This window comes from Tamandua tetradactyla, chromosome 20, assembly GCF_023851605.1.
Source record: "Tamandua tetradactyla isolate mTamTet1 chromosome 20, mTamTet1.pri, whole genome shotgun sequence".
NCBI classification, from domain to species: Eukaryota; Metazoa; Chordata; class Mammalia; order Pilosa; family Myrmecophagidae; genus Tamandua; species Tamandua tetradactyla.
This window is the reverse complement of record NC_135346.1, coordinates 5,171,626-5,195,542: the sequence shown is the minus strand read 5'-3', so window position 1 is coordinate 5,195,542 and position 23,917 is coordinate 5,171,626. Positions and strand designations below refer to the sequence as shown.

Here is a 23,917-nt window from a genome sequence, read left to right as displayed (position 1 = left end):
GAAATGAGAGCGAATGCCTCAGATCTTCTGGGCTAAGGGAAGAGGAAAGAAGATGCTCTCAATTTCCCAAATCCTGGGGTTCCATGTCAGTTTCCTGGCCCAATACTTTTATCCATTGGTGTACTTGTTGGAAGCTCCCATGTACCCACAGGAATGCCATGTTCTTTATCCTAACCCAATCTTGTGGGGCCTATTTTTGGGGGGTGAGATCTTTTCAATTAAGTTGTTTCATGACAATGTGACCCATTTGGTTGTGGGTGGAACCTTGTGATTAGGTGGTTTCCATGGAGATGTGCCTCCACCCATTCAAGGTGGGTCTTAATTCACTCACTGGAGTCTTTTAAGATGGAACATTTTGGAAAAAATTCAGAGCCAACACAGACAGAGATGTTTGGAGAAGCAGAATGAAAACAGTCCTGGAGAAGCCATTTGAAACAAGAGACTGAGAGAGAAATCCAACAGCCATTGCCACATACCTTCCCCTGTGACAGGGAAACCCAAGTGTCATCAGCCTCTTCTTCAGAGTCAGGGTATCTTTCTCTGGAGGACTTATTTTGGACATTTCTATGCCTTTAAAACTGTTAAGTTGTAACTTAATAAATCCTCTTTATAAAAGCCAATACATTTCTGGTATTTTGCATTCCAGCAACTTTCACAAATTAAAACAATTCCTTTGTTGAAGTGTTCAGATTATGCAGTCTGTAAAAACATAATGCCAGCCTTATGGCAGAAGATTTAGGTAAATGGCACGGCTGATCATTTAAACCCCCTCCCCCCAGTTAAAAATAGGCATATTCCTGTAACTTAATACTCATAATAAAAATCAAAATAATTTTTTTTTAATGTAAGCATATTCCTCCCTTGGTATTTTTTTTTTACTTTCATATTTTTAGCTGGGAATGAGGTTGAAACTTTTTTCCATCTGTCTATTGGCCATTGTCCATTGTTTGGTGAGTTGTTTGGTTACTTGTTTTACTATTCATTCTAATTGAATAAATATTTTTTAACTTAAAAACTCACCACAGGGGTGCACGGATGTTTCAGTGGTAGAATGCTCGCCTTTCACGTGGGAGGCCTGGGTTTGATTCCTGGACCATGTTAAAAAAAAAAAATTCACCACCTATTTAATATACTATGTTTCTGAAAGTTTTATTTGGTGGAAAACAGTCTCACATTAGTGAGTGACTTTTAATCATTTTCAATGCTTAGTGTTCTTTCAAAGCTTTAAATTCTGTGTAGTTAAATTTTTACTCTTAGGCAAAACACCACCCACAATATTTGAATTATGTTTCCCCATTTTGAAATGAGTCAAATATTTCCTTATATATTTTAATGTTTTTATATGTTGTTTATCTCTTCTATTTACACACTTTTGTAGAGAAAAATTTATAAAGAACTAACTTGACCATTTACAAATTAAAATTATTAAAATAAAATTTTAATGAGTTTACCTATTGGTTGGATATTTTTAATGCATACGTTGCTTGTTTCTATAGTAAGATTTATTTTAGAATTTGATCATTGGTTTGGTTATTCGTGGGTTAGCACCAGCTGAGTCACTGTCGAAGCAAGCAACATTCTATGCTTGTATTCTTCCAGATGAGCTATTTCTTCATTGCATAAATTTGTTGGAGATACTTAAGGTGTTTTTTTTTTATTTTTATTTTATTTTATTTTTTTTATTAACGGAAAGAAAAAAAAAAGAAATTAACACAACATTTAGAAATCATACCATTCTACATTATGCACTCAGTAATTCTTAACATCATCACATAGATGCATGATCATTGTTTCTTAGTACATTTGCATCGGTTTAGAGGAACTAGCAACACAACAGAAAAAGATATAAAATGTTAATATAAAGAAAAGAAATAAAAGTAGTAGTAATAGTAAAAAACAACAACAACAAACAAACCAACAAGCAAACAAAAACAAAAAAAAACCCTATAGCTCAGATGCAGCTTCATTCAGTATTTTAACATGATTACTTTACAATTAGGTATTACTGTGCTGTCCATTTTTGAGTTTTTGTATCTAGTCCTGTTGCACAGTCTGTATCCCTTCAGCTTCAATTACCCATTGTCTTACCCTGTTTCTAACTCCTGCTGAACTCTGTTACCAATGACATATTTCAAGTTTATTCTTGAATGTCCGTTCACATCAGTGGGACCATACAGTATTTGTCCTTTAGTTTTTGGCTGGATTCACTCAGCAAAATATTCTCTAGGTCCATCCATGTTATTACATGGTTCATAAGTTTATCTTGTCTTAAAGCTGCATAATATTCCATCGTATGTATATACCACAGTTTGTTTAGCCACTCTTCTGTTGATGGAGATTTTGGCTGTTTCCATCTCTTTGCAATTGTAAATAACGCTGCTATAAACATTGGTGTGCAAATGTCCGTTTGTGTCTTTGCCCTTAAGTCCTTTGAGTAGATACCTAGCAATGGTATTGCTGGGTCGTATGGCAATTCTATATTCAGCTTTTTGAGGAACCGCCAAACTGCCTTCCACAGTGGTTGCACCCTTTGACATTCCCACCAACAGTGAATAAGTGTGCCTCTTTCTCCGCATCCTCTCCAGCACTTGTCATTTTCTGTTTTGTTGATAATGGCCATTCTGGTGGGTGTGAGATGATATCTCATTGTGGTTTTGATTTGCATTTCTCTAATGGCCAGGGACATTGAGCATCTCTTCATGTGCCTCTTGGCCATCCGTATTTCTTCTTCTGGTAGGTGTCTGTTTAAGTCTTTTTACCATTTTGTAATTGGGTTGGCTGTCTTTTTGTTGTTGAGTTGAATAATCTCTTTATAAATTCTGGATACTAGACCTTTATCTGATATGTCGTTTCCAAATATTGTCTCCCATTGTGTAGGCTGTCTTTCTACTTTCTTGATGAAGTTCTTTGAGGTGCAAAAGTGTTTAATTTTGAGGAGCTCCCATTTATTTATTTCCTTCTTCAGTGTTCTTGCTTTAGGTTTAAGGTCCATAAAACCACCTCCAGTTGTAAGATCCATAAGATATCTCCCAACATTTTCCTCTAACTATTTTATGGTCTTAGACCTAATGTTTAGATCTTTGATCCATTTTGAGTTAACTTTTGTATAGGGTGTGAGATACGGGTCCTCTTTCATTCTTTTGCATATGGATATCCAGTTCTCTAGGCACCATTTATTGAAGAGACTGTTCTGTCCCAGGTGAGTTGGCTTGACTGCCTTATCAAAGATCAAATGTTCATAGATGAGAGGGTCTATATCTGAGCCCTCTATTCGATTCCATTGGTGGATAGATCTATCTTTATGCCAGTACCATGCTGTTTTGACCACTGTGGCTTCATAATATGCCTTAAAGTCAGGCAGCGCGAGACCTCCAGCTTCGTTTTTTTTCCTCAAGATGTTTTTAGCAATTCGGGGTACCCTGCCCTTCCAGATAAATTTGCTTATTGGTTTTTCTATTTCTGAAAAATAAGTTGTTGGGATTTTGATTGGTATTGCATTGAATCTGTAAATCAATTTAGTTAGGATTGACATCTTAACTATATTTAGTCTTCCAATCCATGAACACGGTATGCCCTTCCATCTATTTAGGTCTTCTGTGATTTCTTTTAACAGTTTTTTGTAGTTTTATTTATATAGGTTTTTTGTCTCTTTGGTTAAATTTATTCCTAGGTATTTTATTCTTTTAGTTGCGATTGTAAATGGGATTCGTTTCTTGATTTCCGCCTCAGCTTGTTCATTACTAGTGTATAGAAAAGCTACAGATTTTTGAATGTTGATCTTGTAGCCTGCTACTTTGCTGTACTCATTTATTAGCTCTAGTAATTTTGTTGTGGATTTTTCTGGGTTTTCTGCATATAGTATCATATCGTCTGCAAACAGTGATAGTTTTACTTCTTCCTTTCCAATTTTGATGCCTTGTATTTCTTTTTCTTGCCTAATTGCTCTGGCTAGAACTTCCAACACAATGTTGAATTATAGTGGTGATAGTGGACATCCTTGTCTTGTTCCTGATCTTAGGGGGAAAGTTTTCAATTTTTCCCCATTGAGGATGATATTAGCTGTGGGTTTTTCATATATTCCCTCTATCATTTTAAGGAAGTTCCCTTGTATTCCTATCTTTTGAAGTGTTTTCAGCAGGAAAGGATGTTGAATCTTGTCAAATGCCTTCTCTGCATCAATTGAGATGATCATGTGATTTTTCTGCTTTGATTTGTTGATATGGTGTATTACATTAATTGATTTTCTTATGTTGAACCATCCTTGCATACCTGGGATGAATCCTACTTGGTCATGATGTATAATTCTTTTAATGTGTTGTTGGATACGATTTGCTAGAATTTTATTGAGGATTTTTGCATCTGTATTCATTAGAGAGATTGGTCTGTAGTTTTCTTTTTTTGTAATATCTTTGCCTGGTTTTGGTATGAGGGTGATGTTGGCTTCATAGAATGAATTAAGTAGTTTTCCCTCCACTTCGATTATGTTGAAGAGTTTGAGGAGAGTAGGTACTAATTCTTTCTGGAATGTTTGATAGAATTCACATGTGAAGCCGTTTGGTCCTGGACTTTTCTTTTAGGGAGCTTTTGAATAACTAATTCAATCTCTTTACTTGTGATTGGTTTGTTGAGGTCGTCTATTTCTTCTTGAGTCAAAGTTGGTTGTTCATGTCTTTCCAGGAACCTGTCCATTTCTTCTAAATTGTTGTATTTATTAGCGTAAAGTTGTTCATAGTATCCTGTTATTACCTCCTTTATTTCTGTGAGGTCAGTAGTTATGTCTCCTCTTTCATTTCTAATCTTATTTATTTGCATCCTCTCTCTTCTTCTTTTTGTCAATCTTGCTAAGGGCCCATCAATCTTGTTGATTTTCTCATAGAACCAACTTCTGGTCTTATTGATTTTCTCTATTGTTTTCATGTTTTCAATTTCATTTATTTCTGCTCTAATCTTTGTTATTTCTTTCCTTTTGCTTACTTTGGGATTAGTTTGCTGTTCTTTCTCCAGTTCTTCCAAGTGGACAGTTAATTCCTGCATTTTTGCCTTTTCTTCTTTTCTGATAAAGGCATTTAGGGCAATAAATTTCCCTCTTAGCACTGCCTTTGCTGCGTCCCATAAGTTTTGATATGTTGTGTCTTCATTTTCATTTGCCTCTAGGTATTTACTAATTTCTCTTGCAATTTCTTCTTTGACCCACTTGTTGTTTAAGAGTGTGTTGTTGAGCCTCCATGTATTTATGAATTTTCTGGCACTCCGCCTGTTATTGATTTCCAACTTCATTCCTTTATTATCCGAGAAAGTGTTGTGTATGATTTCAATATTTTTAAATTTGTTAAGACTTGCTTTGTGACCCAGCATATGGTCTATCTTTGAGAATGATCCATGAGCACTTGAAAAAAAGGTGTATCCTGCTGTTGTGGGATGTAATGTCCTATAAATGTCTGTTAAGTCAAGTTCATTTATAGTAATATTCAGGTTCTCTATTTCTTTATTGATCCTCTGTGTAGATGTTCTGTCCATTGATGAGAGTGGTGAATTGAAGTCTCCAACTATTATGGTATATGTGTCTATTTCCCTTTTCAGTGTTTGCAGTGTATTCCTCACGTATTTTGGGGCATTCTGGTTCGGTGCGTAAATATTTATGATTGTTATGTCTTCTTGCTTAATTGTTCCTTTTAATAGTATATAGTGTCCTTCTTTGTCTCTTTTAACTGTTTTACATTTGAAGTCTAATTTGTTGGATATTAGTATAGCCACTCCTGCTCTTTTCTGGTTGTTGTTTGCATGAAATATCTTTTCCCAACCTTTCACTTTCAACCTATATTTATCTTTGGGTCTAAGATGTGTTTCCTGTAGACAGCATATAGAAGGATCCTGTTTTTTAATCCATTCTGCCAGTCTATGTCTTTTAATTGGGGAATTCAGTCCATTGACATTTAGAGTTATTACTGTTTGGATAATATTTTCCTCTACCATTTTGCCTTTTGTATTATATATATCATATCTGACTTTCCTTCTTTCTACACTTTTCTCCATGTCTCTCTCTTCTGTCTTTTTGTATCTGACTCTAGTGCTTCCTTTAGTATTTCTTGCAGGGCTGGTCTCTTGGTCACAAATTCTCTTAGTGACTTTTTATCTGAGAATGTTTTAATTTCTCCCTCATTTTTGAAGGACAATTTTGCTGGATATAGAAGTCTTGGCTGGCAGTTTTTCTCTTTTAGTAACTTAAATATATCATCCCACTGTCTTCTAGCTTCCATGGTTTCTGCTGAGACATCTACACCTAGTCTTATTGGGTTTCCCTTGTATGTGACGGATTATTTTTCTCTCGCTGCCTTCAAGATCCTCTTTTTCTCTTTGACCTCTGGCATTCTAACTAGTAAGTGTCTTGGGGAACGCCTATTTGTGTCTAATCTCTTTGGGGTGCGCTGCACTTCTTGGATCTGTAATTTTAGGTCTTTCATAAGAGTTGGGAAATTTTCAGTGATAATTTCTTCCATTAGTTTTTCTCCTCCTTTTCCCTTCTCTTCTCCTTCTGGGATACCCACTACACGTATATTTGTACGGTTCACATTGTCCTTGAGTTCCCTGATACCTTGTTCAAATTTTTCCATTCTTTTCCGGATAGTTTCTGTTTCTTTTTGGAATTCAGATGTTTCATCCTCCAAATCACTAATTCTATCTTCTGTTTCTTTAAATCTGTCATTGTAGGTATCCATTGTTTTTTCCATCTTTTCTACTTTATCTTTCACTTCCATAAGTTCTGTGATTTGTTTTTTCAGTTTTTCTATTTCTTCTTTATGTTCAGCCCATGTCTTCTTCATGTCTTCCCTCAATTTATCGATTTTGTTTTTGAAGAGGTTTTCCATTTCTGTTCATATATTCAGCATTAGTTGTTTCAGCTCCTGTATCTCATTTGAACTATTGGTTTCTTCGTTTGACTGGGCCATATGTTCAATTTTTTGAGCGTGATCCGTTATCTTCTGCTGGTGTCTGGGCATTTAGTCAGATTTCCCCGGGTGTTCGACCCCACAGGTTGAAAGATTTTTCTGTGCAATCTCTGGGTTCTGTTTTTCTTATCCTGCCCAGTAGGTGGGGCTCGTGGCACACGTTTGTCTGTGGGTTCCAGCAGTGAAAGTTGCTGTGGGTCCTTTAACTCTGAAAAATTCTCGCCGTAGGGGAGGTTCGGCAGCCGAAGCGTCTTGGAAGAATGCCAGCCGGCCTGGGGTTCCGAATGCGGGGAGGGTCACCGGCCGTTGCAGCACAGGAGAGCGTCCGGCCAAATTAGCTAGTCGGCCCGGGGCACCAAGCGTGGCGGGAGGGCGCCAGCTGTCGCAGCCCGGGAGAGTGCACTGTTCCCAGCCGACGGGGGAGTCACGTGTTTGGAAGGGATCCCCCGGTCACTGTTCTCCGCAGTCTGGGGATTTCCGACCCAACTATCTCAGTTGTTCCGGGGGGCCTCGTGTGGTGGAGGCACCAGCCGCCGCGGCCTAAGGGGACCGCCTGTCCAATTCTACCAGCTGGCCTGGGAAGGTGGAAGGGAGGGACTCCGGTTGCTTGCCGTCCCACCCAGGAAAGCCCATGCCCCTTGGTGATCTCACCGGAGGTGGTTCTCCCAGATAGTCAGCCGTTCCAGGATGGGGTACGCTGTCCCTTTGATCTCCCTCGTGGCTCCGGGAGCTGCTCTGTATTATCTCCACTCCCCCAGTAGCTGTTCTGGAGGAGGAAAGGTGAGGGCGGCAAGGCTGTCGAGGCTGGTGGCGGAGGAGCCGGTGAAGGCAGGGGAAGAGGGCACCGTGGTGGTTGGAGAGCAGCCGGAGCAGAAGGGGGAGGAGGGGGGAGAAGGGGGGCGGGCGGCTCGGCTGCTGCAGGGCGTGGGCGCCGCGCGGCGGGCCGGCAGAGAAGGAGAGGGGAGAAGGAGGGCGGGCGGCTCGGCTGCTGCGGGGCGTGGGCGCCGCGCGGCAGGCCGGCGGAGAAGGAGAGGGGAGAAGGAGGGCGGGCGGCTCGGCTGCTGCGGGGCGTGGGTGCCGCGCGGCGGGCCGGCGGAGAAGGAGAGGGGAGAAGGAGGGCCAAGGTGTTTTTTTTGAAGCTATAAAATAAAGAAGAAAGTACATTTTAAAAATAATTATTTTCTTTCAGGAAGAAGTGATATGAGCATCCATTCATCCATAGCTTCATTAAGAAGATCCTTCAAATGTTTCAGTGAAGTTTTGTAGTTTTATGTTCTTTTCATATTAGAATATTTAAAACAAAGTTTAATGCTTTTACTACTGTGAACTATATATTTTATATAATGCCTTGAACATAACTCATAATTTGGGCTAGGCAATCATTAATTAATTCATTATTAAATATTTTCTGTGAGTTTTGTATCAAAAATCTTCTTAAGTTTGGACTATATAGAAATAAGAACATAATGTGTTTAAATTAACTTATTTTCCTTTTTCTTTTAAATAGTCATATTTATTTCATATCATATTTAGTTTGGCTGGGAAAAATGTGAATGATCATAATGAATATCCTTTATTTGAACATGATTTTAAGGGGTACCATTCTAGTAGATATGCATTTGTGTTAAGAAAAAAGTTACTTAAGGGGGGATTTTTTTTTTTATAGGTTGGAAGGGTACAGTTTTCAAGTTCCAAAAAGTAAAAGGTCATAAATACAACTTTATATTTCCACAAACAAATTCATCAAATTTCTTGAACTTCAGTTTCCTCTGATGAGACCAAATGCATTCTACTCTTTCTGGATATATTTCTTAGCGTGAGGATTTGTCAGTCATTGACGCATATATTAAGCCCATTTGGTTTTGTCACACACCTCTTCCGAAACACAGAGGAGGCATATATCTTAGGGTTTATGTCACCTTCCTTCCGCAGTGATTTATTTGTAAAGGGGAGAGGGAAGAGAGGAGACCTGTGGGCCATGGCTATGCTCCATTGGCCTGACTCAATGTGCACAGTCAATCACCAATCCTGGTTTTTGATCCTTGGAACCAGTAGCCATGACCTCCTCTGTATCTTGCTGGCACTAGTCACTCTGGACCTTCTCTTGCCCATTGGTGGATACACGACTTCCTTAGAGTTAATATCCTTCTGAAAGTGGAGGACCTTTCTCAGCTCAAAACCTCTTTATCTCCCAGGCACACATGTTTGTTTTGGTTGTTCTGTGATATTTTCAGAAAGTATGGGCAATTTGATCACTTTGCCATGTTGTCTATGCCCAGTCACCCCTGTTCGCTCCTTCCTTGTTATTCTCCATCCATTATATACATGCAGAAGGCACGTGTGGTGGACCACATCTGGACTACCATGGAGCGTACGACCTGCAGTGAGTTCTACACAGCCATAGATTCCAAAAGGACAAGCTTCCTACAAACTTTACTATTTCTCAGGGCCTTTACAGATTTCTCTATTCTCAAGAAGACTTGAGAGATGTGACTCCAAGGCTCTTGATTAACTCTAAGTTAACATCACCTTCTTCCAGAATGGCATGGAAATAGCAAGAGGAGCATCTCTGTCAAACTTGGTTACTATTTTTAGTAGTTATATGTAAGCACACATGCACACATACTTATGCATTCCATACATGTATTTAAGAATGAATTGCATTTTGGGGAATTAAAGAATATTAAAAATATGCTTCACCTCTCCAGTTCTGTGATAATCTCCCTCTTCTGAATCTTTGGAAAAAGGAGAGAAGGAATATCTCCAAACAACAAAAAAATTCCATGATGTGACTTTTAAAATAAATTTTACCAATTTATTACATAGTATACTATTAAAAGGTTTAGAGGATTTGAGACTGTGAATGTACAGGAACTTGAGCATTTCTGCATCTGAAAGTCTTGCAGCAGGTCTACTATGACAGAACTGCACAAGTGAAATGCCTAATATCTTAAGGGCAACTTCCTAAATTGTATGCTTTCTTTGATTCATTCTCTTGTTCATTATTGAAGTGCATACTATGCACTGGGCCATGAAAATCACTACATTAGGGAAAGAAGAAAGCACCACCCTTGCTCATAAAGAACTCACCTACAGAAGGAAAGAAAATCAAATATAAAAACACATAGTATCAAGTGTTCTGGGTTCTAGGATCTGATTGTTCATAAAAGGATGAAAAAGGTCGAATTTCCATCAGAATCAGTCTAGAAACATGAAAAAGTCACTAATAACCAATAAGGTCATAAGAGGAAAGGGAAAGGAAAGATTTAAAATCATACATAAAGAGAGGGAATCATTAGTTTGTGTTGTGCAGCTACAGAAAGGTAAGTATATCAGTATGCCTCTGATCAGGGGTAAGACTGAAATAATGCAGTGGTTCTGTGCCGCTATAAGGGGTGTGAAATGTCTCCTTATGTAACAGAACCTTAAAAGAGTTTTGACAGTCAGTGCTAGAAGTAATTCTGCTACTGAGAAACAAGTATGGCTAAAGCATATGGAACTGAGAGGGAGGAAGTAACAGTGGAGGAGAGGAGCCTCCAGAAGGTCTATTACATGGGGGCAGAGAGGGATTGCTAATAGTTAAACAGAGATGTCAGTCATGGTTATGTGGAATGGGTAGGATCTGTTTGATTCTATAGTCACTGAGTGGGACAGCCAGAAGTGAGCAGTCACAGGTAAATCCCAGTGCAAGTTGGACAACCATGTATAGGAGTAAAAAAAGAGAAGTACATAAATTACATTTTGGACACTGATATATTATAGATTAAATTCATAAAAGACAGTGTGGAATGTATGTGAAAAAGTCAAGTATTTTAGAGTCTATTCATTCAAAAGATGATACATTTCATTTGGATTAATAAAATAATTTTAATTGCTTGAGAGATATTCCTCAAGAATATCAATATTTTAGGAAAAGAAAGTAATTACCACCAATTATGGAGGCTGTGATAGAAGATAGGAATAAAATAAGTGGAAGGAAAATATTTTTAAATAAGTGGAAGGAGAAAAATAGTGGGTCTCACACAAACTATATGAAGTTAGAATGCTTAAAAAGAAGTATTTAAGCATTTCATTCATGTGTTCTGTAAACATAACCAAATGAACTGATATCAAAACCCCAGTTGTTCGCTCTGTCTCTGTCTCTATTTTTCTCTGTGCATTTCTCTTGGGTCAGAAGAATTTGAGCCAATGCAAATTGAGTAATCAAATTAAATGTGATTCACTGAAATATAAATAAACAATTTCCTTAATTGGTTTGACCTTTCCACTGATAGAAGCACCTCTCTACATAAAATGAGCTTGCATAGACAAGGTCCAAAGTAGTTTCCTATTTATTTCCTCATTTATTGTTGGCATAACATAATAAAATTTCAAGAGGAAAGAAAAATGTCTAATCAGACAAGAGTGACACAATTCACCCTCAGGGGCTTTTCTGATACCCCAGAATTGAAATCAGTTGTAATTTTACTCTTTTTAATTTAACTACCCGTTTGACCTCTTGGGAAACATTTCTATCAACATAGCTGTGATTAGGGAAAGCTGATTCCACTCTCCCGTGTATTTCCTCCTGAAGAACTAGTGTTTTCTGGACATATACTACACATCTGCCACCCAAGACCCTTTGATCTTCCTCATGGGTTCTGGAGCCATTTCCTACCTGGAGTGAACAGCTTAGTTTTGACGAGTTTATTATATTTTCTTCCACTGAGTGCTTTCTGCTCTCGGCCATGGCCTATGACCAGTGTTTGGCCATTTACAGGCCCCTGATCTACACCTCTGTGATAAGTCGGAAACTTTGCCCTGAACTGGTAACCATGGCTTGGGTGGCTGGGACCATATACCCAGGCTTCCACAGCTGAGTACCTTCTCCCTCCCTTTGTGTGGGTGCAATGGTGTTGAACATTTCTTCTGGGACCTTCTCCTCTGGTCATGAGACTTTTCTGTGTTGGTTTCCAGATCAACAAGGAAGTGGGCTTTGCTGTTAGTAGCTGCATCATTATGAGCTCCTTTGTCCTCACAATCCTTTCCTATGCCGTCATCATCTCCACAGTTGTTCAAAAACCTTCTGTAGATATTAGGTGGAAAGCCTTCTCCACCTGTTCCTCTCATGTAAACATAGTCATTGCTCTTATGGAACTGGAATTTTCATATACTTGAGGGCTGCCTTCCAATACTCCCCAACCACGGCCTCCATTTTCTATTCCATTGTCATACCTGCCTTGAACCCTCCTACCTAGTGTCTGAAGAACAGAGACATGGAAGATGCACTGCAGAAACTGTTTTGTGAAAGAAAACATTATAAATTAGAGAGTTAAAACTTGTAACTCTTCAGAAGTTCGATGACTGGTGATGGAGTCAAACTTCACTTTATTCTTCATCATCCGCTTTTCCTGATATTTTACATGTGGTTACCAGTCATGTCACTGTAAAGCTGCTTCTCTTTCCTCTCTAAATAATTTTTCTCACCACTTCTGGTTTGGCTCCCTCTCACTTACTAACATGTAAATGCTGATATTTCTCCAGGTCCTGCCATAATATTGTATTTGTGTTAAAAAATTGTTTATTCTACCTAGTGTGTCTGGGAGAATTAATATATTTTCTTTGCTTTACTTATTTCTCTCAATTTTTTATCGTCACTCTCATTGTAATGACTCCCAGTCTTGTATTTTCAATTTTCTCTTCCTCTTATTGCCTGAATAAGCAACAAGCAATTTATGCTTCACATTTCATAAACCTACTTATGTCTACCCCTCAACCAACAAGCTGTTTTGTTTTCCCTATTTTATTTTTTTAACTAGTATTATTGAATTCTCAGTTTATCAGGCTAAATCTGTTTAAAATATTCATTTCACTTTTGTTCTTTATTCCTCCAAGTTTAATTGATCAACAGAATATCTTTTATTTCCTAAAACTTCATTGATCCTACACATGTCTTCTTTCCTTGGCGCAGGATTATTTTTTCTCTTTTCTGGAATCAACTATGATTATTTACCTCAATGATTTTCAAGGACAATTTACTTTTCATGAAAGTAGTAATCTTTTTCAAACCACATTTACTGTGTTAATCTTCCAGTTAGGATAACTCAAAGTGGACATCAATGTGGCAAAGTGGTCTTGGTGCTGAACACAATTCTGTCCTCCAATGCCACCAGTTTTGCATGGCAACCCCTGGTTAAATACTTCAGAAGCCCTGGAGATCATTGAAATACTGGCCTGGTTTATTTGTAACTATTTCTCCTCTTCAAATTGTTCCCAACAAAGGTGCAACTTATCCTTTTCAAATATGGATCAACACTTGTCTTGACAATAAAGAAAGTCCTTAGATGACATGTGCACTTCTGTGATTTGCATTGCCTTTCATCCTATGAAACTCATTTGCATTTTTCCACACCTTCGTTGACCCACTCAACCCTTTATCCTGCTCTACAGTAAGTGCTACTTGGCACATTCGTCACTATTTTCTGAAGAGTTTAAATGCCACTTCCTCTGTGACATGCAAATTATTTTCCATGAAAATCAGCAGTTATGTGTCCTTCTGTCTGCCTTCTTGGCTTTAAGAATACAAAGAAGGAAACATGGTGATGATGGTTCTCTATAACTAAATTAGAATACTTTTTACCGTCTTTCCCTAGCTACATGATGAGGCCTTTCTTTAAAAAAGTACTATCTTACCAGATTTTCAGGACAATCACTGGAATTTTATAGATGAAAGGCAAAAGACTTTCAGTACAGCAAAAATTCACAAGTAGTTTATCTCATATTTGTCTTAGTGATGTTAAAATTAAGATTTTGAGGAGTCAGGATGAAGGTTTTAGAAGATAACTTTATCAGTTATAAATAATATGTTGCAGGGGTCTGGAACATTAAAGAGGATAATTGTAATGGGAAATTGAATTGAAGGATTGGGTCTTGAGGTATAAATCAAGTCTGTGGATATTAGAAAAGCAATTGGTATAATGGGATGATTTTTAAACATAGACTGTTTAAAAGCAAAAGGTCAAAATGATAGAAGGTAAAGTTAGAAAGGCTATGTGAGGAATGAAAGAATGAAGAACAAGTGGAGAAGAGAAAGAAATGTTCAGAAAATCAGAACAATTATGCTTTATCTTCAGAGAAGAAAAGAAGAGATTTGAACATAATACAAATGGAAAACAACCTAACAGCTACAGTTCCAAATTTCCAATGAACAGAGGAAGTCATGAAATATGCAGTAACCAAACAGATACCAAATCAAAGCAACAAAATAGAAGAATGAAACCTAGTACCTTAAATAAAATACCCAAAAATATTTCCTGTTCACATTGAGTTGCATTTTTTCATCAAATCTTTACAATGATAACTTGGTGTGTGTGGAAAAAGTTATGCATCATGGATGTTCTATGTTTCAGTAACAGCAAAACTCAAGATGCTTCAGTCATATTCACCCAATATATAGTTGGATACACATAATTATACAACCAATTCATGCAAGCTTATTCTTAACCTTATTTACAGAACCTGCATTTCATATCAGAGGAAATAGCCAACTGGATAGAGTTGACTGAAACTCTCTTCACAGATGCTGGACCTATGATGGAGTTCTGTGACGCTCTGTTGTTTCTCTTCCTTCACTCAGCAACACTAAAACGCAATACACTCGCTCTTTATCAGATATTCCACATCACCATATATTTTCATCATGAATTATTCATTTATTTTTAAATTCCTATTTAATGACTCCCACTGACCATAAAAATAGTTTCAATACACCAAACGAATGCACCTGCAGATCCATTCAGCACTGAGCCTTTTGGGTTTTACTGGCTTGCAGAATAATTCTTCCTATTGCCAGTGGGATTGCCATCTGCCAGCACAATATGAATTCACATCAGACCATTCTCTCTCGGTCCACTCCTGCACATATGGACAAGAGGAGGTATGCTAAAATTTTTTTTCCACGTTTTATTTTTATTTCTTCTGCAAAAATAAATTCCATCTGGTTTTCAATGAAGTGTTTACTCCCTCTCTAATTATGAATTTGTTCAAATCAATTTGTTAGAAACACTTCATCATCACAAATATTCCAGGGTTCATACTTCAACAAAATTAGTTTTCTTTCTCACACTTTGTAATAAAATCATAGCAGCTTGGATCCACGTCTGAAAGCAATTATTAATCTTCATTTCTCAAAAATTGTATTTAATATCTCCAGAATTTCCCACTTTTTAATACAGTGCTTCTTTTTCAAGTCTTCTTTTTCTAAGCCATTTTCGTATATATATATATATATATATATATATATATATATATATATATATATATATATATTTAAGTTCAGGTGCTCTTTATATCATTATTGTAGTATATTTTATATCATCTAAATTTGATTTCCTGTTGTTACTAACCTTCCCTTCCTGTCTTGCCTACCCTAACCTTATTAAAATAATTTTATCAACATTAACAAACCGAAAATAAAGTTTCAAAATGCATGAAGCAAAAACATAAAACTGCTAGGAGAAATAAATATATGAACAATTAGAGTCAGATATTTTGATACCCACCCCTTTATTTTGATACTGAGACCAAAGAGCATATTCTGCACATTTTCGGCATTTTGAATTTGGTCCAGTCTTCCATATAGCCAACAACATGGTATAATTTGGTAAATTATCAAAGTGTATTTGTAAAGAAAATATATTTTTCACAATTAGGGTATAGGGACATATGAATGTAAATTTGGGCAAGCTGAGAAATTACTTAATTAAACATTATATTAAACTTTATCTTTTACTTTGTTCTATCAGTTATTGTAAGCCGTATCTTAAAGTCTTTAATTTTGATGCTTTTTTATTTCTTTATTTTCCTTTAATGTTTGTTTTAGATATTGATTGACATACTATATAATCATGTGTGTACAATGTTATGCCACCTCATTTGAATACATATTTCAAAATAAATTCTAAATTCTAAAAGAAATAATGACTATTTGCTTTAGAATGTTGATTTCTAAATTGGATTGTAAATTGTATTATTTTTTACACCTTACCAGATATACAGTACAGTTTTTTGGGAGGGCAGGGGTTTCTGATCATGTTGATTTTTTTATTAGAGAAGCTGTGGGTTTACAGAAAAACTATGTTGAAAATACAAGAGTTCTCAAGTACCCACCCATTAATACCTGTACTTGCATTAAAATTGATATTAAGATATTATTATAATTGTACTATTGACTAAAGACCATAGTATACATTCTCTTTGCTGTATAGGCCCATGCTGCTGTTTTAAAATTTTATTCTAATAACATGCATACATCCAAAACTTTCCCATATAACAATTCATTTCTACAATTACAAAGTTAGATAATATATAAGTACCCATTCGTATATGATGGAACATTCTCTGTATGACCTTAATGCAAAAGTATATACTAAAAAACGTTCAGACAAGAATGATCTTGAGTTTGCAAATTATAATAAATCAGTTAACAATGTATCAGTGCCATGTGATAATATCAATCTTACAATTAGTGAAAGAAGCAGTGCCGGTTTAAATTAGTGCCAATTGTGGCCCCTATTCTGAAAACCAAAACTGTAATATTTTAGTAATTATCTGTAAAAAATAAACATGATTTGTAAAGTTTTTATCCAATATGACAGACTATTTTTCAGCTGTTAGAGTTCTGCTCCTAAGTCAAGGGTTACTATATGGGTTAGAAGCATTAATATATGAGACATTTAAAAAAGCATTCAATATAAATACATAATTTCATCATCTTAACATACTGATTGGTGGATTGAGAAGTATCACAAGGTGGAAATAGGAAATATTTTCTTCACCTTTTCTTCTGGCATGGAGATATTAAAACCTAACAACAAATAATTTTAAATCCTAAGTTTCTAAACATATCAGTGATTTACACTTTGTAAATATTTTTTTTGCTTGAGCAAAGGTACTCTTTATTTAAAATTTATCTTTCTAAATTATGAAATATAGGGAGATGCATTTTTAATCTCAAGTACCAACCACACCTTCTTCAGATGCTTACAAATTAATCAGAAAAAGATCCTTACAGTTATTTTATAATCAATTCACAGATGTTATATATTTTCAGGAATATTTTACCTACATGATGAATGAATGAGTCTCTCTTCTAAGAACACACAAACATCTAACAAAATTAATGTATATTTGTATCTTCTAGGATTCCCTAGGTTTAAAGGAGAATGAATGGAAATTGAAGTACTTGGCAAAAGATACAGCTCTATTGCAGTGTTGGATCATGTATCATCAGAGGATATACATTTTCTGAAGGAGAAATCTCAAAATTCATTTTTGTTTTACTAAGTTGGTACATTATGCAATAACTATTTCTGAAAATTCAACTTGTAACTGAAAGTTGGAAAGAGGCAAGAAGTTTTTTGAGGCATTTTCAACTCACCTCACTGAAGTAGGAAAGTTGTGAAATAATTATCCTATAATTTTATTGAATAAAGCTTTCTCCTCATAATTTTCCTTACAGCCTCCTTTATTTGCTTGTTTTTAAGACTATAGATGATAGGATTCAAGAAAGGAGGGACTATAGAATAGAACACAGAGGTGACCATGTCCTGAGTTGTGGGAGAGGTAGACATTGGCTTCACATACACAGCAATACCTGAGCTTAAAAAAACGGTCACCACGAGGATGTGAGGGACACAGGTGGAAAAGGCCTTCCCTCTTTCTCCCCTGGTTGGAAACTTGATCACAGTAGAAAATATGCAAATATAAGACATAGTGATCAAGGCAAAGCAGCTTCCACCAACCACCATTGTAGAGATAAAAATTGAAATTTCATTGCCTAAGGTGTCAGAGCAGGAGAGCTTCAGCAGAAAGGGGACATCACAGAAGAAGTGATGGACCACGTTGGACTGACAGAAGGACAACTGGAAAGTATCGCCTGTGTGGAACCCAGAGTAGGACAGACTACCAAGTACAGAGGCCAGAGTCATCTGGACACAGACCCGAGGGGTCATGATGACACAGTAGTGGAGAGGCTGACAGATGGCCACGTAGCGGTCACAGGCCATGGCGGTGAGGAACAACAGCTCTGCAGAAGCAAACAAAATCACAAAGAAGACCTGAGCTGCACACCCAGCCATGGAGATCACCCTGTTATCTAGCAAGAAGATGACACATGCTTTGGGCACAGTGACAGAAATGTAGCACATGTCCAAGACAGACAGATTCCTAAGGAAGAAGTACATGGGCATGTGGAGGCTCTGGTCAAGTGTGGTGACTGTGACTATGAGAAGGTTCCCCATCAGCGTTCCCAAGTACATCAGCAGGAACAGCGTGGCGTGCAGGACTCTGAGCTCCCACACATCAGAAAACCGTGTCAGCAGGAACTCGGTCACCATGGTAGAGTTGGGCATTTTTAGGTAATTCGCTATGGGTGTGGAGAATCAAAGGCAAATATTCCCTGAAAAACATGGAAAATGGACAAGAGGAAACATATTAGCATATGTGCATTTATAGACTCATGCTCATCCATTTTACTTCTCTGCATTGGTTGGTAGTAGAATATAACATAATATTACCTCATTCTTCTTTAGTCCCCCTGCCTCGTACTTTATATTCAGGATGGCCGTTAGCAGTAAAATGTGATCTTTAAGGCCTTATGCCACCCCGTTAGTTTTATTTTTAATTTTATTTTAACAGTTTTATTCACACACCATACAGTCTCTCCTAAGTGTACAGACAGTGGCTCTTGGTACAGTCACATAATTATGAATTCACCACGTTAATATGAGAACACTCTCATTTCTTCCTTAGAAAAAAACCCATATCCCTTAGATCCCCCTGGATATTGACATTTCGCTTTGGTGTAGTGCCTGTGTTATATTTAATGCCAGAATAGTACAATGTTCCTATTTACCACAGAGATAAGAGGTGTGGGATGTTTAGGTTTTCTATTTAATTTTTATTCTGGGGGGCAATTAAAATGGTCTAAAATTGATTTCAGTGATAAATGCACAACTATGTGAAGATACTGTGAGCCAATGACTGTATACTTAGGATGGATTACATGGTGTGAATGTATCTCAATAAAATTGTACTAAAATAAAGAATTTATGCCAGTGCGTGCATAAAATAAGTATAATGGAGTTCAAAGGTTAGCTTGGAGAATTTATGGAGTTATTATAAGTAATTTCTATACAGAAGACTCTTCAGAAATATTTTCTACATGCTTACACTTATCTTTAATTCATGGCCAAACAGAATCTGAACAGTGATAGGAGGCTACTATTGCATCAGATCCTCTTTTAATTTTCTACCTTCCAGGTGAAAAAATTTATTTTATCTTTACTTTCACCACTATCTCTTTTGTTGCTTATTTCATTTAGAAAATAACCTTTAAGATTTCCTCTCTCTGAGATCACTAGCTATATATAAATCCCTTATAAATTATTTATATGTACCCTTTTCATTTTCACATTTTATTCTTCAACTCTCTTCTTCTCTCTTAAATATCTTTACAGCCCTTGTAGCTTCGATCCTTCCTTAAACCAGATACCATAATCAACCAAGAGAATGATTTTAACCTAAGATTTTATTAATTGAGAATGTCCTATGTAGTTGACGTAATCATATACTATAATTTCAATTGCAAAAACAAATTGTGAACTAATACACACCAAATTACAATATAAGAAACTTGTCACTAGGAGATCGAGAAAACTTAGTAAGCAATGTCTATGTAAGCGGCAAAGCATGCCTTCGAAGCCATATTTAATTACCAGATGGCATAGTGCTTCATGGAGCATTTCCACTTTCTGAACTCCACATTCTACTGAACTTCACTGTTTCCCACACTCCAATCTACACCCTTGCTCAGGTTAACCATTCCTTTTATTTATTTATTTTTTTAACTGGGCAGCAGGCACTGGGAATTGAACCTGGCTCTCCGGCATGGCAGGCAAGAACTCTGCCTGCTGAGCCACAATAGCCCACCCAACCATTCGTTTTTATGGTTATATCCCCACTGTTACGTGCTGCAGGAGTCTCTGTTCAGTCCTAGTGCTGAATGTTAAGTTACCACCCCATTTTGGACCTACTTATATGACTTCATAAGGTGACTTCAACTTAGCACAATCTCTTATAATCTATTTTTTAAATATTTATATTTCCCCAGCATCTTCACTATATCAATATACTTTTACATCCATTTGAAAATCCTAAGAGATTTTGTCATAATAAGACAAGAATCTTTTTTAGTATAATTCCTATATATTTCCATCCATCTTATCTGCAGTTCTGAAGGGCATGGATCCATCCATACCCAAGACCAATTCAAACGCTCCAGTCATCCTTCTCCCCTCTTTCATTGATTCCAGTGTTTCCTATTAAATGCCAACCTTTGTTACATCTTCATCTGTGTATTTCTTAAATTTTCATAAACGTAGATATCCTGGCTCCAAAGCTCCACTTCTAAAATTCTTATCTATTAATTCACTAACTTATCTTCCTTCTATCTCTATCCACTAGACTTTTGCACACAGTGAATCGTCCATCCTTCTCAGGATTTGTCTGAAATTGAACAGTCTGCTTCATGCCAGCATCTAAGCATCTCGTTCTAATAACATCTGCAACAGAATTGCAAGTGCTTCCTCCCACTAATTTCACATTTTTGAACATCTGCCAATATGAAGTGCGCTACCAGGATTTCCTCCCTTGGAGTCATATCTTTTCTCTCCCTCGATTATCACAGTCACTCATTTCATTTAGAATATATGGAGATCCAAACTATCTTCTCTCAGTAGTCAGTTCCAAATTATATTCCTAGTACTTTCCATCATCCTTAGTTTAGGACTCCACTCTGTCACCGTCTCCTCTGCTTCCTCTTCTTTTTTCTTCTCTCATGTGATTTATCGTCTCTGCCTCCCTGTCTCCCATTCTTTTGCAATTCCATTCACATTTACCTTTTATTCCTCATAGTGTGCCATCAGCGTATAATAATACGCTGGAAATTCTGGAAAGTCACTGAGATCTACCTCATATATATTATAAAAATAGTACTGACCTATATGACCTCAGATCTAATGAATAATTTTCTGATACCCATTAATGCTTAATTAACAATATTTTTTAGAAAATATCTCATAAAACTTAAAATTGGAGTAACCTAAGTATATGTCTTAGAACTTCTGCATTTTGTTATAAAATATTTAAAATGACCTTAGATGTAACAAATGGCATAATTGAAAATCAGAAAATGTTCTCCAAAAAATATCTTCAAAAAGGCCTTCCTTGTTTATTTAAGATTTGTAAAAACTTTCAATTAGAAGATCTCTAGAAATAATTAAACCATTCTTAAGGCATATTCTTTGGGGGCACTTGTCAGAGATCTCATTCCACTTGACTTTTTGTTTTGAATTGTATGCTCTGAATTTCTAACTATAAGCATTTCTTCTTATTACAATATATTTCAATATTTTAGGGACATATATTTACCAAGAAAGTGACCTTGCTGAAAATGTGATGAATTGATTGATTCAGGTATTCATTAATTTCACTACAATTAATCCTCATTGTTCTAGAACATAGGAATAATGGCTTTAATATCTTACCTTGCACTTATAATAAATAGATATTATTTGTAGCAGTCAGTATTTATTATTTAATGGCATCATTAACTGATTAAGATTCAGGATATATAGTCTTCTGTTTTGTATAAATAATGCTGTTTTCCCATAAACCTGAACATTTTTCAGAATTTCAGTAAGCTATAGCATAATGAGATTGTGTCCCGTTCATTTGCAAAATATATGGACTTTGCTGAATGATAAGCTAATGGATGGTGAACTCACACCTAAATTCCTTGAAAATCTTCCTTTTCATAACTGTTGATGTAAGTGGTAAATAATTGCCATGTTTTGCATCCCCTACTGAAAGAACTGCAAACCATCCTAAACGTTTACTAAACCCTAAAGAAAAACACATATTGCCCTGCCTTGCTTCCACTGTCTATTTTCCTTAATGACTTGAAACCATGGAATGTACTTGTCGAATAAAGTGCTTATCATTGTGCCTTCAAATTCTCACCGATAATGGAACACTTGCTGTGTCCCCATTTTTGAGGTCCTTTTCTCCTGGTTCCCTTTTTTTTAAAATCATGACCACTGTAATTTCCAATAACACAGAGAATCTCTACAAAATGTCAGAAGGCAGGAAAAGCGTCACTTTCAGACTAACCTTCTGTAGCAAGGATATTTTGTTTCTCTTTAGTGGTCTTTATTTCAGGATAAAATAAACTATTATTTCAATAGTTTTCATTCTTCTTGTTTTATATCCACCGGTTAACTGACAATTTATTGTTAGCAATGTGTGGTCGACTTGGTGAAAAATGGATAGTTCTCTCTCTCTGTCTCTGTCTTTGTCTGTCTCTCTCTCTCTCTAAATATATATATATCTCCTAAGCTATGCCTTTTCATTCTGTAGGTTAAGATCTTGAAATTAAGTGCTTAATGCAAAGTCTGGTCAGATTACTATTACCATATTGTAAAAATGCAATGGGCTTTCACAGTATTTTAGTTTCCCAGCTGTTAAACCAAATCTCATATAATGAGTTGTCATAAAAAATGGGAATTTATTGGCTCACAATTTTGAGGCTAGGAGAAGTCAAAAATCAGGGTGTTGGGTGGTACAGTGGTAGCTCAATGGCAGAATTCTTGCCTGCTGTGCTGGAGACCTGGATTTGAGTCTCAGAACCTGTCTATATCCAAAAATAATACTAATAAAATTAAATAAATAAATAAAAAATCAGGGGTTGCTTTTCCCCAGAAGGCTGGCTTTCTGGGTCTGGCTGTAGGTGCACGATGGTCCTCGGGTTTTCTGTCAGATGGCAATACACATGTCAGCCCCCTCCTGGCCTCTTTCAAACATCTGCCCATCATTCACCCTAATAGGGACTCTAGCGATCCAGAGTAAGCCTCAGTCTGACCCAGAGGGGCCACATCTTAACGGAAGTAGCATATTGAGGAGTTCTTATTTACAAGGGGTCCACATCCACCAGAATGTGGAAAAAGACCAAAATGATCAAACTGTCTACACAATTTAATCACCACATTCAGCTTGAACACAGAGTGAACACTATCTTATACATTCACATTCACCAAAATGTGAATTTTAAAATTTAGTTTTCCACTTTGAATTTCCATGTGGCAGTATAGCAGAGTTGAAAAGCCATGTCATTCCAGGTCTGCAATTGACTTGCTTTTTAGAACTGGGGAGACTCTCAAATATCTTTTAACCTAAATTTCCTTATCTGTAAACTATGTAGTAATACCTATTTTATGAATTTAACAGTTGTAAAATACCTCCAAAGGTTGATATCAAGAATAGTAGCCATGTTGAAAAAATATAAATACGATTAAAAAATCACTGACAGTATGATTGAGCAAATGTCTCTTCAGCATTTATATTCATTCCATCTTAAGCCTGAGTGCTATTTTTTTACCAAGCAAATGAAAAATGAAAAGGAAAACACAATACACACATTTACTATTATTTTTTGTTTTGTTCCAAGTAATGACAATATAAAATCAGTATAAAAAGCATTGAAATGTTTTTGAAAAGTTGAGACCATTTCCTTACCTGTAGACTGCAGGTGCCAGGGTACGGCCTTGCTCAATAAAATTCTCCTGGCATGGCCAGAATGTTGTATGGGTGTTCTCACCCCTCAAAGTATAAATGCAAATTATGGCTTGCTTTTTCTGCAAACACTTGAAAGATGCATTTTTTAACTTGAAGAATTGGAAGACATTATTTTCTTAATATAACTTTACATTAATTTATTCATTCACACATCCACCTAAGTTTAATTTATTTACAATTAACTTAATATTTCAAAATATTTTGGGGTGTGTTATATCCAGACAGTAGTCTATTCATGTGGGATGAATACTATAAAAATGTTTACATGCTCTATCATATGAAAAAGTCCTAGAATTACG

The 23,917-nt window shown here is 36.4% G+C and overlaps 1 protein-coding gene and 1 pseudogene across 1 annotated transcript; one reads left to right on the top strand and one right to left on the bottom strand.

Moving 5' to 3' along the window:
* Positions 1 to 11,333: 11,333 nt before the first annotated feature.
* LOC143664801 (olfactory receptor 5AP2-like) lies at positions 11,334 to 12,262 on the top strand (annotated as a pseudogene).
* Positions 12,263 to 17,398: 5,136 nt separating this feature from the next.
* On the bottom strand, positions 17,399 to 18,337 carry LOC143664417 (olfactory receptor 14C36-like). The gene has a single exon (XM_077138027.1). The coding sequence runs from the start codon at positions 18,335 to 18,337 to the stop codon at positions 17,399 to 17,401; it is 939 nt and encodes a 312-aa protein (XP_076994142.1).
* Positions 18,338 to 23,917: the final 5,580 nt, after the last annotated feature.